Raw genomic sequence first — 16,220 nt, forward strand, 5'->3', positions numbered from 1 at the left:
CAGTGTGCACCTACTGTCTTGGTCGTACATAGTTTTAGATAAATAATGAAAATCAATTTCAGGTTTTTTTTTCTTTTTAGGACTATTATCACAGCCAGGAGGGAAAGCAACGTTTTATGGCTGCCATGCACAGCATTGCTCGCCTGACAGCAAGAGACGTGGCTACAGCATTTGATCTTTCGCGGTTTAAATCTGCTTGTGATTTAGGAGGTATTTCTTGTAATTGTATTTGTATACAAATTAAAAGGAAAAGCTTGATTTCAGTTCCACATTTTATTACTTAAAACATATGTATCATTTTTTTACTAGAACTGTAGTAATATTAACTACTGTTATTTTCCTGATATTGTAATGTCAGAATGAAGGAACCGAGTGCAGCCTAATTGAAAGCAGAGTTACCTAAATGGTATTTGAGTAGTTTGAAATAAGTGAATGCTTGTCTCAATCAGTTACATACTGACACAGCTCAACACAGAAAATAAGATAGTTTGTGGCTCAAGTGATAGAGCATTGGGCTGGGAGTGCCATTTTAAGCTGTGTTGTTGCTCTCCTTTGACACATCCAAGATCTTCAAAAGTAATGAAAGTAGTGAACCATTCTTATTGGGGTGTCAAACTTGAAACACATCGCTGCTAGAACAAAAGGTTTTGATTGTTTTTGGTTTCTTTTGTTGATTATTTTAATAATATCTAAGATGTCCACCAAAATGTTGAAGACCAATGGTACACCTGAAGAAACTCTTCTTGTTAGCAGCCTTTTTTTGCCCTGTGCTTGGAGCTGCACAGAGGGAGTGTTATTACATAGGGAAAGATCCACTGAAGGAAGAACACTTTATTTAGTGCCTGGGGAGGTGGACAGCATGTCAGAGGAATTAAAACAATACTGGTGCAACCTTTGCCACTTTTGCAGATACTCCAACATTTCGTGATCTTTATCCTTTGCTACACTGGAGAGTGTTTGTCAAACTTCATATACTGGTGGTTTTGAAATTCTAAACAGTTCTACTGCTCTTTGTCAACAAATTAGAAGCCCTTGCCATTTCATTTACAGCTTTTTGCTCCCCGAAAAAACTCTGAGGTACTGGTATCAAAGGTCATATTAGCTATTCTGTATCAGTAAGGAGTCATGCCTGCATTCCCCAAGCTTTAAAACATTGTTCTAACCACCAGGAAGTCCTATTGCCCATGTTTAATTGTGGAGCTGACTGTCTGCCTCTAGTTCTGATTTGATGTCTCTATTTTATATACAGCCTTGTCCTTAAAAATGCCTGAAAATGCTGGGAGAAGATACTTGATTTGACTTTTTTAAACTTTTAACAGGTTGCACTGGAGCTCTGGCTCGTGAATTAGTACAAATATACCCAAATCTCAAGGTCACAGTATTTGACCTTCCAGAAGTCCTTGCAAACATCTCTTACTTTCAGCCTTCAGGACAACACACAGCTCCAGTGACATTTGTATCAGGTAAATGTAGTGCATGATCTTTTGAATGATTTCTGTTAATCCTGAAGCACAGAACAGACTCTTTTGCTGCTGCTCCAAAAATGTATCTTAGTACAAGGCACTGCAGACTCACCCACCCTAAAAGGGGACATTGTATTTTTCAAGTCTGTGAGGATAAAAACAAACCTGCTGTGATTGGAGAATGTGGATAAATAAGTATGAATGAGTCATTTTTTGATTAGCTCTGGGAGCAGAGGTTGCATGTCCTCAGGCATTTAATTTCTAGGCAAGATCAACATGGTGGCTGCAAAGAACTTTGTCTCCTTCCTTGCTTTAGGCTTGCTCTCCATTCTTATGTTACAGAATTCTTACCTGTGATCTGATCTTCTCTTTAACTAGGCTTTCCTTATCTGCATATCAGAGCATACCTGTACCTGTTCGTTCTTGTTACTTTCTTTACCTCTGCTGCAGCTCCTAGTTCCTCTGCAATATTTTAATTTCATTTTGTAGGAATATATTCTGTGGTTTCTGTAGGAATGTACTAACTTTGCTTTCCAACAGGTGACTTCTTCAAGGATAAGCTTCCAGAAGCAGATCTTTACATCCTTTCACGTATTCTTCATGACTGGCCTGATGAAAAGATACATGTGCTGTTAAGCAAGATATCAGCTCTTTGCAGACCAGGTAAGTTTTGGGGGTTTTTTTCATCTTGTGGAATTAAAGGTGAATGTTAATGTATCTTTAATGAGCAATCATAAGTTCATATAAAAAAACCCCATATTTCTCTGTTCAGTTGTAGTAGCCTTTGCTTGAATGTCTAGGCTTGCATTATGGTAATATGTACTAAGAAAAAGAAGGAAACAAAACTGCAAGTAAAATTATATATAAATAAGCTTTTACTATAGTTGCAGGCTTCACATCCAACTGTATCATCTCCCCAATCTCTGACAGGCCCAGTCTTTCTTACTAAGCACTGTATCACCAAATAACCAAGCATGTGCTTATTTCTAGACACAAAAATGGTCTAACTAAAGTTCCTTTAGGTTAATCAAGAAGCAGTGATTTTGCTGTCATTTTGCTGTCTCAGTAGTGCCCAGAATATGGTCAGCTGGCTGGAGCTCAGTACTACTTTATGCACACATACCTTGAGAAGTATGTAGCCTCTTTGACTTTCTCCTGCATTTGAATCATAGAATCATAGAATAGTTCAATTCAGTAGTTCTAGTTAAAGTTGGAAGGGACCCATAAGGATCATCCAGTCTAATTCCCTGCTTCTTGCAGGACTAAAACTAGATCATATGACTAAGAGCATCGTCCAGACGTTCCTTGAACTCTGTCAGGTTTGGTGTCATGACCGACCACTTCCTGGGGAGCCTGTTCCAGTGCCCAGACATGTTCTGGGTGAAGAACCTCTTCCTAATGTCCAAACTGAACTTAGCCTGATGCAGCTTCATTCCATTTCCTCCTGTCCTGTCAATGGTCGCCAGAGAGAGGAGATTGGCACCTCCCCCTCCACTGCCGACCTTGAGGAAGTTTTAGATAGTGATGAGGTCACCCTTCAGCCATTCCTTCTCCAGGCTGAACCAGCTGCACCTCATAAACTTTGCCCTTGAGGCCTTTCACCGTCTTGGTCACTTCCCTGTGGATACCCTCTAATAGTTTGTCCTTCCTACATTGAGGCAGCCAAAACTGCACACAGTATTTGAGGTGAGGCTGCACCAGTGCAGAGTAGACTGAGGCAATCACCTGTGTAGTGATTGGCAGTACTATGCTTGATGCATCCCAGGACACAGTTGGCCCTTTGGACTGACTGCTAGAGCACATTGCTGACTCATATTCAGGCAGTATTAAAGATCAAAGGAGAAGACAGAAAGCAGAAAAGCCTGACTGCTAAGATCATCTGATTCCTTAATCCAGCTGTAGCCCCGAAGTTCGTTTCAGAGGAGAACATTCAAAATAAGATCTAGGCCATAAAGTATAATCCTGATTATAAATTAAAGAAAATTGGGAGTAACTGTATTAATCTTTCTGTGCAAAGATTTGTGTATGACAGATACTTACAGGAGTTGTTTGGTTCAAATGAAAGCAAGGCTGAGTTCAAGAGTCAGGCAGTGACATGAACTTTACTGAAGCGGAGACAGTGCTCTAAACTCTCCCTTCTTTTTAACAATAACACGGTTGCCTTCAGGAAGAGATTACTGAAAGTTCTTTCACTGATTTCCATTAAAAAATTAGCCTGAGGGACTCCTAGAACTGTCTCTGAACAAAACCCTAAAAACTTGAAGCTAAAAATACTTATTACACTGAACCACTTTTGGTTGTTTTGGAATTGGAGGAAGTGCCTTGCTAGTGGCAGAAACTGTGCTTGATGAACAGAAGACACACCCTTCTAGAGCTGTGCTACAGTCCCTCAGTATTACTGAAGGCAAGCAGAGAAGTGGCTCAGAATATAAACAGCTACTGGAGAAGTACAGCTTCACAGATGTACAAATTAAGATCACAGGAAACTTATTAGATGCTGTTCTATGCTTCAAAAAGAGTCTGTCACTGTAGTATGCCCAGAAGCAAACTGGGATTTTCATCCACTTGTGCAATATATGCATCATCAACCAACACCTGTTACTAGTTTAGGATTATTTTGACCCTTTATCTGAAGCAGACTTATTACAAAAAGTTGGACTGCAGCTCCTGCAGGAGTAAGTTCTATGCATTTTAAAAGGTATCTGGGGCAGGCCAAAACTCCTGTGTATGAAATACCTTAATGTCCAGTTCTCTTGGCAAGTTTTCAGACTGTATTAAGCTTAGATTTGACATATCTGTATATCATGTCAAGTTAAAACTTCAAGCTTGTATTGAGCCACATTAATACCTTAGTTTTTTTGGACCTTAAAATAGAATTCTCCTTCTGCAGCGTGTTCAGTGGTTACTGCTCATTTTTATCAGAAATGAAAAAAATTAATATTGTGCTATCTGTCTGAAATTGGGGATATTAATCCCTTTTTTATCACTGTTCTGTGGGACTTTGCTCAAAAACATCTTAAGGACACCCTTTTAAGCATTCTTTCTGCAAGCAAAAGTGAAAACAGGACAAAACTCAAATGTGTTCCTACAGCAGCTATAACATCACAAAGGAACTTCAGTGGCCTCTGACCTCCAGCCACAGTCTGTACGCATACAAGTTGCAGCTCAGTGCTGTTCCTATTGCTTACTATCACTTTTGGGGGTTTCTGAATATGAATGGCTGTATATGTTTTCTATCTCATTACTTGAGATGAGTTTTAGGATTTATGTATAAAACCTCTTATGAAAATTAAGTTTCTTCCTGCTTCAGTCATTAATTGGAGAAGTATATGCTGTATCTTATCTCTTCAAGTAATTTGTTACTATTGTCATCTCTCCTAATGTTTATTTTTTTCCTGATACTTCATTGATATTTATGTTTTCTATTTAACATATACTTTGTAGTGGAAGCCTCTCTGGAAATTAAAGCTGTACTTTCAAACTAGCTTTCTTCTTTATCAGTTGTGAGTTTGTTGCCTGTCACACTCGTACAGCAATAATCCCAATAAACCAGTTTGAAAGAGGCTGTGCCAACACTGACCCACCAACCTCAGCAAAAGAGAGTGAGCTGATGAGCAAGGTCAAGAGTTGCATCTGCCTGGATGTAATTAATCAAGAGTTACTTTGCTCTTTGAGCACTGAGTAAAGGAATCGTGCTACAGTGATTCAAATCATCAGAAGAAACATGCCTACTACTTAGCATTTCAGCTGTCCAAAATCAGGGAAATGTCAGACTTCTACCACACTGAGGTTTTTAATTCTTAGCAGAAGGGGTTTTTTAAATGGAAATTTGACTGATCTAATCTGTACAGACATTTAAAGATAAGGCCAAATATTCAACAACTGAATAAATTTAAAGTGTTTCTTTTCCATGTTGACATGAAGCTTGCCAGTAGCTTAACAGGGTTGTATACTGAGGCTCATTCCAGCAGTCAGATGTTTTTCATCTCATACTTAGTCATAATGCTGTTCTTTAAGCTGCTATAAGCTGTTTGAGTCAGAAAGTTTCAATCCTAAAGTTAGCCTGCCTATAACTCTCACAGACTTTAAAACTGTGCCCCTAAGTACTATGTATCTGACTGTAAAATTTGAATAGAATGTTCTTGGTTACCACACAACCTCAGTGTACTTTATGATTAAAGCACAACACTCCATACACATTAAGTGTTAGTCCCTTGGGCATGGTGTCTGTGGTAATGCACCACAGCTTTGCACTCTCAGGATAATTAAGCATTGGAGCAGGTGGCCCAGAGAGGCTGTGGAATTTCTGTCCTTGGAGGCTTCAGGATATGAGAACAAAGCCCTGAACAACCTGAGCTGACTGTGGAGCTGCCCTGCTTGGAATAGGAGATTGGACTGGAGGTCTCCTGTGGTCTGTTTCAGTCTCAGATGTTCTATAATCATTTGGTGTATTCCAGTCACCTGAGAAACTATAAGCTCATCTTTTCTCATTAATATTCAAAATGAGTTTTTCAGTTGCTGTGGAGAAAGCTGATATCTTTTGCTGACTGGTAGAAAGGGTGGATTTAGTGGTCTGACACTGAAAATATTTCCTAAGCAATACACATAACTGAGGAAGATTTTTCAAGACATGAAGAATGAGGGGGTTAGGTTTTAAACTTTCTAGTCAATTGTTAAATATCTGAGGTGTATGAGTAGGAATGGCTCTGAGGAGGTTGTCTTAAAGGGCAGAAAGATATGAATGTTATGCATCACTTAGTAATAAAATTACTGTAAACTGCTGCTATTTTGATCTTAGTTGGTGGCCTCCTGCCCCCACTGTGCCAAAAGAAACCACCACATAAGATACAAGACAAATAAGTAAAGGAATGCTTGTTTTGTCAGTAGCCCTCTCTTTCCCCTCACAGGTCTGAAGATGGAGGAAAAGACTCTGTGTAAACAGAGTCTTTAAGTTCTGTTTTCATCCTTAGTTCAGTCCCACCACAAAGAACTCAGTTCCTACAGAAATAATATACACAATATATTGTACAGAAACATTGACTTCTCTGTTTCTATAATGTTCGCCATCCACTGCTTTGTCTGCTTGGCACCATTTCAGTATGAATGTGAAGCAGCAGTATATCCCAAAGAGAAGCAACTTGATTACTGTCTCAGTTTTGCATAACCCTCATGCCCAATCTACAGAAGTCATCTCCTTTTCCCCTGAAAATGGACTCACAACTTTGACTTGTGTGTGATCACTCCATACTGTGAAAGGGAATCTCCTGGGGTTTGTGAGAGGAGTGGATAATTCATTTAATAGTAGAGCAAATCCATAAATGATAAAGGAAGTCACCTGTGTCTTGCAGTTTGTATCCCCACATATGGTAGCAGAAATTTTCCTGCCTGATAATAGATTAGAACTGTTCTATGTGTTTTTTTTTTAAAATTAGGCTGTGCAATTTTGCTGGCTGAAATGGTGTTGGATGATGAGAAGAAGAACAGGAGCAGAGCTCTGCTGCAGTCTTTGAACATGCTTGTGCAGACAGAGGGAAAGGAGAGAAGTGGCTCTGAATATCAAGCCTTGCTGGAACAACATGGATTCACAAATGTCAAAATCAGAATTACAGGAAATTTGTTAGATGTCATTCTCTGTGTTAAGACCTAGAAAAAAATGGATTTAGTAAAATCTGGATGTCTTCTACTCATGTTTGATGTTTTGTAATTATGCAAGTACATTCAACCCCTATCAGTGTCATAAACAAGAAATGTTATGTCAGCTTTCTGATGTTACTTTTAAAAAGGGGGAGAGATTGATTTAATTTATTTTTTACTTCAGTAAAATGATGCCAGAAGATTCTGGTAGTGATACTGTTGCTGCACAACACCTGTAGCACACAAATGCTGGCACCAGCTTCTTGAGAGAGTCAAGACAATCACACAGAATCACAGAATATGCTGAGTTGGAAGGGACCCACAAGGATCATCGAGTCCAACCCTTACCCTTGCACAGGACCATCCTGAAGAGTCACCATGTGCCTGAGAGTATCGTCCAGACACTTCTTGGACTCTGTCAGGTTTGGTGCTGTGACCACTTCCCTGGGGAGCCTGTTCCAGTGCCCAAACACCCTCTGGGTAAAGAACCTTTTTCTAATATCCAACCTAAACCTCCCCTGACACAACTTCAGGCCATTCCCTTGGGTTCTGTCACTGGTCACTCCAGAGAAGAGATCAGTGCCTGCCCCTCCTCTTCCCCTCACAAGGAAGCTGTAGACTGGGATGAGGTCTCCCCTCAGTCTCCTCCAGGCTGAACAGACCAAGTGGCCTCAGTCACTCCTCACACAGCTTCCCCTCAAGGTCCTTCACCATTTCCATTGCCCTCCTTTGGACACTCTCTAATAGCCTAATGTCTTTTTTATATTGTGGCACCCAGAACTGCACACAGTATTCCAGGTGAAGCCACACCAGTGCAGAGCAGAGCGGGACAGCCCCCTCCCTTGACTGGCTGGTGATGTTTTTCCTGATGCACCCCAGGACACAGTTGTCCCTCCTGGCTGCCAGGGCACTGCTGACTCATATTCAATTTGCCACTGACCAGGACCCCAAGGTCCCTTTCCATGGCACTGCTTTCCAGTATGTCTTTCCTCAGTCTGTATGTACATTCAGGGTCACCCCCTCCCAGGTGGAGAATCCAGCACTTCCCCTTGTTGAACCTCACATGGTTGGTGATTGCCCAGCCCTCTGATTTGTTGAGGTCTCTCTGCAGGGCCTCCCTGCCTTTGAGGGAGTCAGCAGCTCTTCCCAGTTTTGTGTCATCTGCAAACTTGCTTAGTATCCCTTCCAGTCCTGCACCCCAGTTATTTTATGAAGATGTTGAAGAGCACAAGGCCTAAGATGGAGCCCTGTGGAACCCCACCAATGACAGACTGCCAGCCTGATGTTACCCCATTCATTATTACCCTCTGTGCTTGACCCGTGAGCCTCTGCTTTGTGTGAGAGGTTTCTCAAAAAAGGCAGTTGTATAAAAGCACAAGTTTCATCTGTGATTGTAATGAGATTATATGTGGGGACACAACATTTGATTCAAGAACATCATCTTGCTCCTTTTCAGCCCTACTTGATTTGTGAGCTCTTATAAAAGTGGATAGCAGAATACAAGATTAGATAAAGAAAAGAGGGAAAAAAAAGGTGCAGAAATGAAAAATCATAGCGATGGAGAGAAAAGGATTTTCCCCAGTCAGATGCAGATGTGCTCCAAAGGTGAACAGGACAGGGCAGCTATTGAGTGAACAGTTTCCTGTCACAAGGTACATGCATTTTAATTTTGTTTTTCACAAAAGTTGAAGAATTGACAATGCTCAAGAGTTTCAGAGTATGAAGTTCTTTTTTAATCAACAGAAAATTTTGTGGGGAAAAAAAATCCTAGCCTTGCAGACATTGTGTTGTGCTAAAAAGAGTACTAACATTCAGTTATAAGCTTTTTTAAAAGGAAAAATACCACACTAAGCTGTGGGTGCCTCTCTCAATATATTCACCACAGCCTTTCATAAATTACGTCCAGAATATGGTCCTGTAAATCCGTATGTGCCTAACCCTGTGTGAGCACAGGCGTCCCTTCACTCTATCTGTATTATGATGTAGAATATAGAACAGCACACAATTTACTTTGGATCTTTTGTTGTGCAAACAAAAAAAAAAGTATAGTGACATACACAGCATACTGCAGTAGGCTATGCCTGGCACATCCTGTTCTCACAACATGTCCTCCAAGAGAGATGCTCTCATTTTGAAATCCTGCAAAGTACATACATGTGTAAGCAGTGGTTTCTGGCACCTCAGCTACTGCAGCTTTTTGCTTCACCAGTCATCTGTTTAAAAAAAAGGTTTGGCTTTATTTACTTTGGTAGGAAACAGCCATTAAAAGTGAAAGCAGTAACAAAAGGTGTGTGTGAACTAATGCCGTCCACCTAGAACAATTTCAATACTTTTAGAAAGAATGGGTATAATTTCAGACATGTTTGACCATTAGGTACAAAATATCACTTTCAGCATACAATAAAATTAGCAAAGTTACTGATGAAACTACTGTCTTGGTAGGGACTGGGGCCCTGCCATGAGTGCTTACACTGGCAGCCTGCAGAGGAGGTTTTCACAGCATCTAGATTTGAGCACCAACACAAGAAGCTGGAACCACACTTTCCCACTGTCCCTCTAGGAAACTGTGGTTAAGTTCTTTGGCATTTTATTGTCTTGGATCAGTTCTGTGAAGAAAAGAAAAGCCCCATGGTGTGACATTTGGCACTGCAGTGGTAAGGAGGAGGTGGGAACAGAACTTGGAAGCAAGGATATGCCATTGATCAGCATTACCCAGAGGGTGGTGAGCATGAAGTGAAACTCACTGGTGCCCTGGCAGTGCCCCAAATCTGCTCCCCTCCACCTGACAGCTACTGCTGTCCTCTGTGACCCCATGAAGAAAGCTGTGCCTTCATCCTACACTGGCTTCCAGCAGTCACCACTGAAGAAGCCTCCTGGATCACTTGGTTGTCTCACTCATTGACTACTGTCTGGGCTCAGAGACCCATGCCCCAAACCCGGTGCTTTACTGCCTCACACTCAGCTTCACTGATTCTCAGAATCAGTTATGTTAGAAAAGACCTCTGAGATCATCGAGTCCAACCTATGACCAAACACCACCATGTTAACTAGACCAAGGCACTAAGTGCCACATCCAGTCAAACACCTCCAGGCATGGTGACTCCAACACCTCCTTGGGCAGTCCATTCAAATGTCTAATCACTCCTTCTGTGATGAAATTCTTCCTAATGTTCTATCTAAAGCTCTCCTGGCAACCTTAAGACAGTGTCCTCTTGTCCTATCTACTGTTCCCTGGGAGAACAGGCTGACTCCCACCTGGTTACAACCTCATTTCAGGTAGTAGAGAGCAACTAGGTCATCCCTGAGCCTCCCTTTCTTCAGGCTAAACAACCTCAGCTCCCTCAGCCCTCCTCATAAGACTTGTGCTCCAGACCCTTCACCAGTCTTGTTGCCCTTCTCTGGACATGCTCCTGCACCTCAATGTCTTTCTTGTAGTGAGGGGCCCAGAACTGAACACAGGATTTGAGATGTGGCCTCACCAGTACTGAGTACAGAGGGACAATCACTTCCCTAGTCCTGCTGGCCACACTATTTCTGACACAAGCCAGGATGCTACTGGCCACCTTGTCCACCTGGGCACACTGCTGGCTCATGTTCAGCTGCTGTCGACCAGCAGCCCCAGGTCCTTCTACACTAGGCCGCTTTCCAGCCATTCTCCGACTCCATTAGCAATGCATGAGGTGGTTGTGACCTAAGTGCAGGACCCGACACTTAGTCTTGAACCTCAGACTGTTGGTCTCGGCTCATCGATCCGGCCTGTCCAGACCCCTCTGCAGGGCCTTCGTGCTGGGCGGTGCGGGGCAACACACCAGACGGGGCAACACAGAGCCGCTGGGCTCTGCAGGCTGGTGCGGGCGCTACCGACGACGGCACCAAACGAGCGTGGAGAGCGCTTGGAAAAGTACAGCTAAAAGTGTGAGCAGTGAGGTGACCGCCACGCTGCCCCGCGGGGGCCGGGCCGGGGCGGAGGCGGCACTTCCCGGGCGGTAGCGAGGCGGACCCGCCGCCCGTGACGCGGCGCTGCGACACTGGCGCGGCGGGGCCGGGGGGCGCAGGGCGGGCCCCCCGTAGGCCCCGCCCCCAGACCGGGCTGGCCAATGGGGCGGTGCGGGGCGTGGCCGGCGGGCCCGGCATTAAGGCCACGCGCGCAGCGCTCCCGCCCTTTCGGCTTGAGGGACAGCGGCACTGACTCCCGGCTGCGCGCGCGAACATGGCGGACCAGGCCATCTCCTTCCTCAAGGACTTCTTGGCGGGCGGCGTCGCCGCCGCCATCAGCAAGACCGCGGTGGCGCCCATCGAGCGGGTCAAGCTCTTGCTCCAGGTCAGCGGCGCGGGCGAGAGCGGCGAGCGCGGGCAGAGCCCGTCACCGTCCCCCTCAGGCGCCGGGCCCGGCGAGGGCACAGGTTCGGGCGGAGGGTGGGTAGGGGCCGCGGCCGCCGCGGGACAAAGGGCGCGGGAGAGGCGGTGGCGGCTGGCGGGAAGGTCACGTGGACGGTGGCGGGGAAGTCGAAGCCGGTTCCGCCGTGCGGGGCTCGGCGCGGCGGGCGGGCCCGGCCTAGGAGGGCGGCCGCCGCTGGTGTCACTTCCTGCCGCCCTCGCTGCCGGCGCCGAGGGCACGGCGGGGAGGGGAGGGCGGCCGCTCCCGCCGCCATCTTGGCGGCCCTCACGTGACGCGCGCCCGCGCAGCGCATTGGCCCGCGGGCGGGGCGCGGCCGGCGCGCGGGGCCCGGCGTGACCCGGCGGCGCCCAAGGTGATCGGGGTGACCTTCGCGGTGCCGCTGCCCGCCTGCGGGCTCCTGCCTGCCCGCCCCCCCCCCCCACCCCTCTGTCAGTAAGGGCTCTCGCCTCTAGGTAGGCCTGTTCTGAGTGCCGCGTCCAGTCTGTCCTTAAACACCTCTATGGACGGTGAGTCCACCACTTCCCTGGGCAGCCTATTCCAATGTCTAATCACCCTTTCTGTGAAGAAATTATTCCTAATGTCCAACCTAAATCTCCCCTGGTGCAGCTGGAGGCTATATTCTCTTGTCCTGTTGCTAGTTGCTGGGATAAGAGGCCAACCCCCACTTGTCCCTATTTTGGTAAGTCCTGAGGTCTGAGGAAGTTAGGAAGCAATTTTAAGCCTTTTTCTTAACAATAACACAACCCTAAGCCATTCAGAATTAACAGCTTTTTTTGTATAATAGAAGCAGGTTTAAGCCCAGCTATGGCATAGGCCAGTCAAGGCATGTGGTCAATATACATACTTTTATTTGCAGGTGCAACATGCAAGCAAACAGATTGCTGCTGATAAGCAGTACAAGGGTATCATCGATTGTGTAGTACGTATTCCAAAGGAACAAGGAGTGCTGTCTTTCTGGCGAGGAAACTTGGCTAATGTCATCAGATACTTCCCAACTCAAGCTCTCAACTTTGCCTTCAAGGATAAGTATAAGCAGGTGTTCTTGGGAGGTGTAGACAAGCACACTCAGTTCTGGAGATATTTTGCTGGTAACCTGGCATCTGGTGGTGCAGCTGGAGCCACTTCCCTCTGCTTTGTCTACCCCTTGGATTTTGCAAGAACCCGTTTGGCTGCTGATGTTGGAAAAGCTGGTGCAGACAGAGAATTCTCTGGTCTCGGGGACTGTCTAGTCAAAATTACCAAGTCTGATGGTGTGCGAGGCTTGTACCAAGGGTTCAATGTCTCTGTCCAAGGCATCATCATCTATAGAGCTGCCTACTTCGGGATCTATGATACAGCAAAAGGTAATACTTCAGAGGTCATCCAGTAAACCTCTTTTCACAATTGTATTGCCTGTTCTGGGATGTTACACACTGTAATAACTACATTAAGATAGAAGGGGATATTGGTGCCAGCATCAGTGACACTGCAGTGTTGAAGGCAAAACTTGGGCATGTGCTGATGGCAGCAGCCTACTTTCAAGTATTGGTTTTGTAAGGAGTTGCTCCTGATGCCAGCAAAGTATGTTGATAATGATACACAGAAAAAGTTCTTTTTTGTTCAATGCATTCCTGTAGTTACATTGGACCAGTTCAAGAGTGTTTAGCAGAATGGGATTGAGCAATGCTTTTGTAAAGCACTTGGTTAAGCTGGACATTTGGGCATGTAGGCCACTGATGCTAGTTTGTGGTAACGTAATCCACAGGGACAGTGACTTAATTTACGTTGACGTTTCTTTTTAAAAAGAGTAATGAATAGTTGAGACTTTCTCATGCCAGTCTGAAAAGAATCCTTGTTCTTAAATGTTAAGCTGTTTTGATAACTGAAGAAAATCCTGAATTTCTTTAGGTGGTTTTTATGTTGCTTCAATGTGTTTAAAGTTTATGAAGTTGCAATTTTCAAGTATGGCTCTACAATGTTTTGTAACTAGGGCATCTAGTTTCCTCCTAGTTTATCTAGTAAAGTAGCTCTCATGCAGTGAGTAAACTGGAGGAGGATGTGCAAGATAAAAAGCTAATTACTTCTTTTTTTGTTACAGGCATGCTCCCAGATCCCAGAAATACTCACATTGTTATCAGTTGGATGATTGCCCAGACGGTGACTGCTGTGGCCGGTGTGGTGTCCTATCCTTTTGATACAGTGCGGCGTAGAATGATGATGCAGTCAGGACGCAAAGGAGGTAGGCTGTAAATCTATATAGTTTTTCAAGCAGTGTTAACAGGATGGAGTTCTGTTTTACTTATAGCCTTGACACTTACATGAAATGAGGAAGTGCAGTAAGGTTCACTTATGTGTGTTCTGAATTATGCTGAGGACTTCTCTTTATTGAAAATGAAATAGGCAAATGGACTGCCTGTTTGTGTTGACAAATTAAATTACAGTAATTAGGGGTTGGAATAGTTGCCAAAACGAAAGCTTAACGTTTTTACTTTGTGACAGCTTTTATTAACTAGGCAAGCAGAGAGGAAGCTTTGCTATTGGCTGTGCTAAGAATCGTATTACAGTCTTAAAGTGTGGTTTGGGACATCACAAAGTAGTTAAGCGAAACAGGAGAGTTGTTAAAAACATCTGAGATAAAATTATAGGAGTTAAGAATCACTCTTTGCTCTTTTCCTGCAGCTGATATCATGTACTCTGGAACGATTGACTGCTGGCGGAAGATTGCCAGGGATGAGGGAGGAAAGGCGTTCTTCAAGGGTGCATGGTCCAATGTTCTCAGAGGCATGGGGGGTGCTTTTGTGCTTGTGCTGTACGATGAATTCAAGAAAGTCATTTAAACAACCTAACTAGAATTGGAAATCAAAATGAGCAGATCATGTAGAATAACTACCATTATGGACCATTGACCTTCAAGAAATTCCTGTGAGTCTTATTTATCGGAGCCAGATGATACTTGTAGATGGGGCTAGAAACTGACATAGAGGACTGATCCATTTCACTGTAACATGCATGAAGACACTGAATCTGGCAATTCAGTGTGCTGATTTTGCTTTTCAGCGATCAAAAATGAGTGGTGTTGGTTCTGGGTCCAAAGAGGCTAGGTCCAATTTAGGCAGAGAAAAATTGTTTGCCTGTGGATCAGTCCCCAGTTTCAAGTCCTATCTTCTAGGACCATAAAATTGTATTTGAAAGCATTTGCTAACAAATCATGTTCTTTTCCACTTGTACTGAAGCACTATGTACCATTTTGCACAGCTGAACATCTAGCAGTTTTGTTCTTAAATTGGGGCATTTTGCTGTAAAACAATAAACATACTTACTCTGTCTGTGTTGAAATTATTACATAAAACCTTTGGGAAAGCCTCTTTTGTTTAAAAACTTGTTTCAGATAATGGTTCCTCTGATACATTTACACTGCACTCTGTAATAGAATTAAGCTTTTAAAAAAAACCCCTGAATGTGAGAATTTTATGGGGAAGGATGGGGAAGCATGGGTTGTACTGATAGAGACCAGTCCCATTCTTTGTGCCTGATGGTCTACAGTGGGCTGCTGCAAGTGGCTTTTTGCATGATTCTTAGAAATTGATTTGCAACTTCTCATGATTTAAAATGGGGGGAGGGGTCAGTTGTGCTAGCAAAACCCAAAGACCCAAGAACTGTCAAAAAGTAATGCTCTAGCCCTTGGTGAAAGAGCTTAAAATAATTTTTTGTTATTAAATCAAAGCAACACTGCATTCATGCAAAAACCCAGGAACCCAGTAAATGCCTTCAACTTCTGAGCGACCTGTGTATTGTATTGCTGCTGTTTGGAAATGTTGATTGTGCCGTTCAAGATACTGCTTGGCCTCACCTGTGGCGGTGGTCAATCAGTACCTCTGTGGAAGGTTGAATTTAATCTGAAATGAGGCTCATTCTAGGAGATGACATTGATGGGGTGTGTGGGAGGGAATGTGTGTGTTTCTGTATTGCTGTAAAATAATAGATCAAGGTAGGTCAGCCTTCAGTATTAACTGTTTGGTGTCTTGGGATGGTCAGAAGAACAAAACCAGACTGAGTAATTTCTCATACTGCTATTTGAGGTAGTGTAATACCTATGTGCCGTTCTCCATATGTATATAATCTTTTATACTTTGTAATCTGCAAAAACACAATAGGAGGACTAGTAAAGGAAAACAAGGTGTTAATCTTTGTGTTTTAAGAACTCTCCCTATATCTGGAAAAAGCGTGTCGTCGTATGAATCACTGAAGGCTGACTGAGCTGTCTTGAGTTCTTTCTGTGCCTTCTGAGGTTGGTATTCAAGATGAAGTATTTAAATTAACTACTTGGCTTTGGCTGGTTATTACCTTCCTCTCAAAAGGACTTACCTTTTTCCTTTCACTGTTGCACAAGTGCTGCTCTCAACATGTGTATGAATGTAAGGACATTACACAGTTCCTCTGTACACAGGCCAGTGCCAAAATTTATGTACCTATTTCATCCCTGTTTGGTAATTGCAGCTCCCTTTGGTGCAGGCAGGTCATTTGATGTTGACCTTGCCAATCAACTTGCTGTTTCACTTGTGATTATATTGATGGGGGGGGAGAGGGGAAGACATTTTGTCTATGTAAACACATTGCTTAGGTTTATTTTCTGTATCAGTGGCTTGAAATGGTAGAGATAATGGTGGGATGTGTCACTGTGAGTGTATGCTGGCCCAAACTTTGTGAGAGGAACCAAACATGGCAGTTACTTGAGCAGCCCCTGA

At 43.8% G+C, this 16,220-nt stretch overlaps 2 protein-coding genes across 5 annotated transcripts in view; both read left to right on the forward strand.

Annotated features, from left to right (window-relative positions):
- The window catches only part of ASMTL (acetylserotonin O-methyltransferase like), a 24,946-nt gene extending 17,800 nt beyond the window's left edge, over positions 1 to 7,146 (forward strand). For 2 of the 4 annotated variants that reach the window (XM_064646173.1, XM_064646177.1), the window contains 5 exons: positions 81 to 210; positions 1,320 to 1,463; positions 2,004 to 2,126; positions 3,778 to 3,867; positions 6,896 to 7,146. In XM_064646173.1, coding sequence (XP_064502243.1) covers positions 81 to 210; positions 1,320 to 1,463; positions 2,004 to 2,126; positions 3,778 to 3,867; positions 6,896 to 7,110 — 702 coding nt within the window. In that variant the 3' untranslated portion in view covers positions 7,111 to 7,146. Of the gene's footprint in view, positions 1 to 80; positions 211 to 1,319; positions 1,464 to 2,003; positions 2,127 to 3,777; positions 4,948 to 6,895 lie in introns of those variants that run through there. The other 2 variants (XM_064646175.1, XM_064646174.1) reach the window with 2 other exon arrangements.
- A 4,076-nt stretch (positions 7,147 to 11,222) lies between these two features.
- Positions 11,223 to 14,799, forward strand: SLC25A6 (solute carrier family 25 member 6). Its single transcript, XM_064646182.1, has 4 exons — positions 11,223 to 11,418; positions 12,353 to 12,839; positions 13,574 to 13,714; positions 14,155 to 14,799. Exons 1-4 carry the CDS (start codon positions 11,308 to 11,310, stop codon positions 14,310 to 14,312), a joined length of 897 nt encoding a protein of 298 aa, XP_064502252.1. The 5' UTR covers positions 11,223 to 11,307; the 3' UTR covers positions 14,313 to 14,799.
- The last annotated feature ends 1,421 nt before the right edge of the window (positions 14,800 to 16,220 follow it).

This window comes from Pseudopipra pipra, chromosome 2 (assembly GCF_036250125.1).
Source record: "Pseudopipra pipra isolate bDixPip1 chromosome 2, bDixPip1.hap1, whole genome shotgun sequence".
NCBI lineage: Eukaryota > Metazoa > Chordata > Aves > Passeriformes > Pipridae > Pseudopipra > Pseudopipra pipra.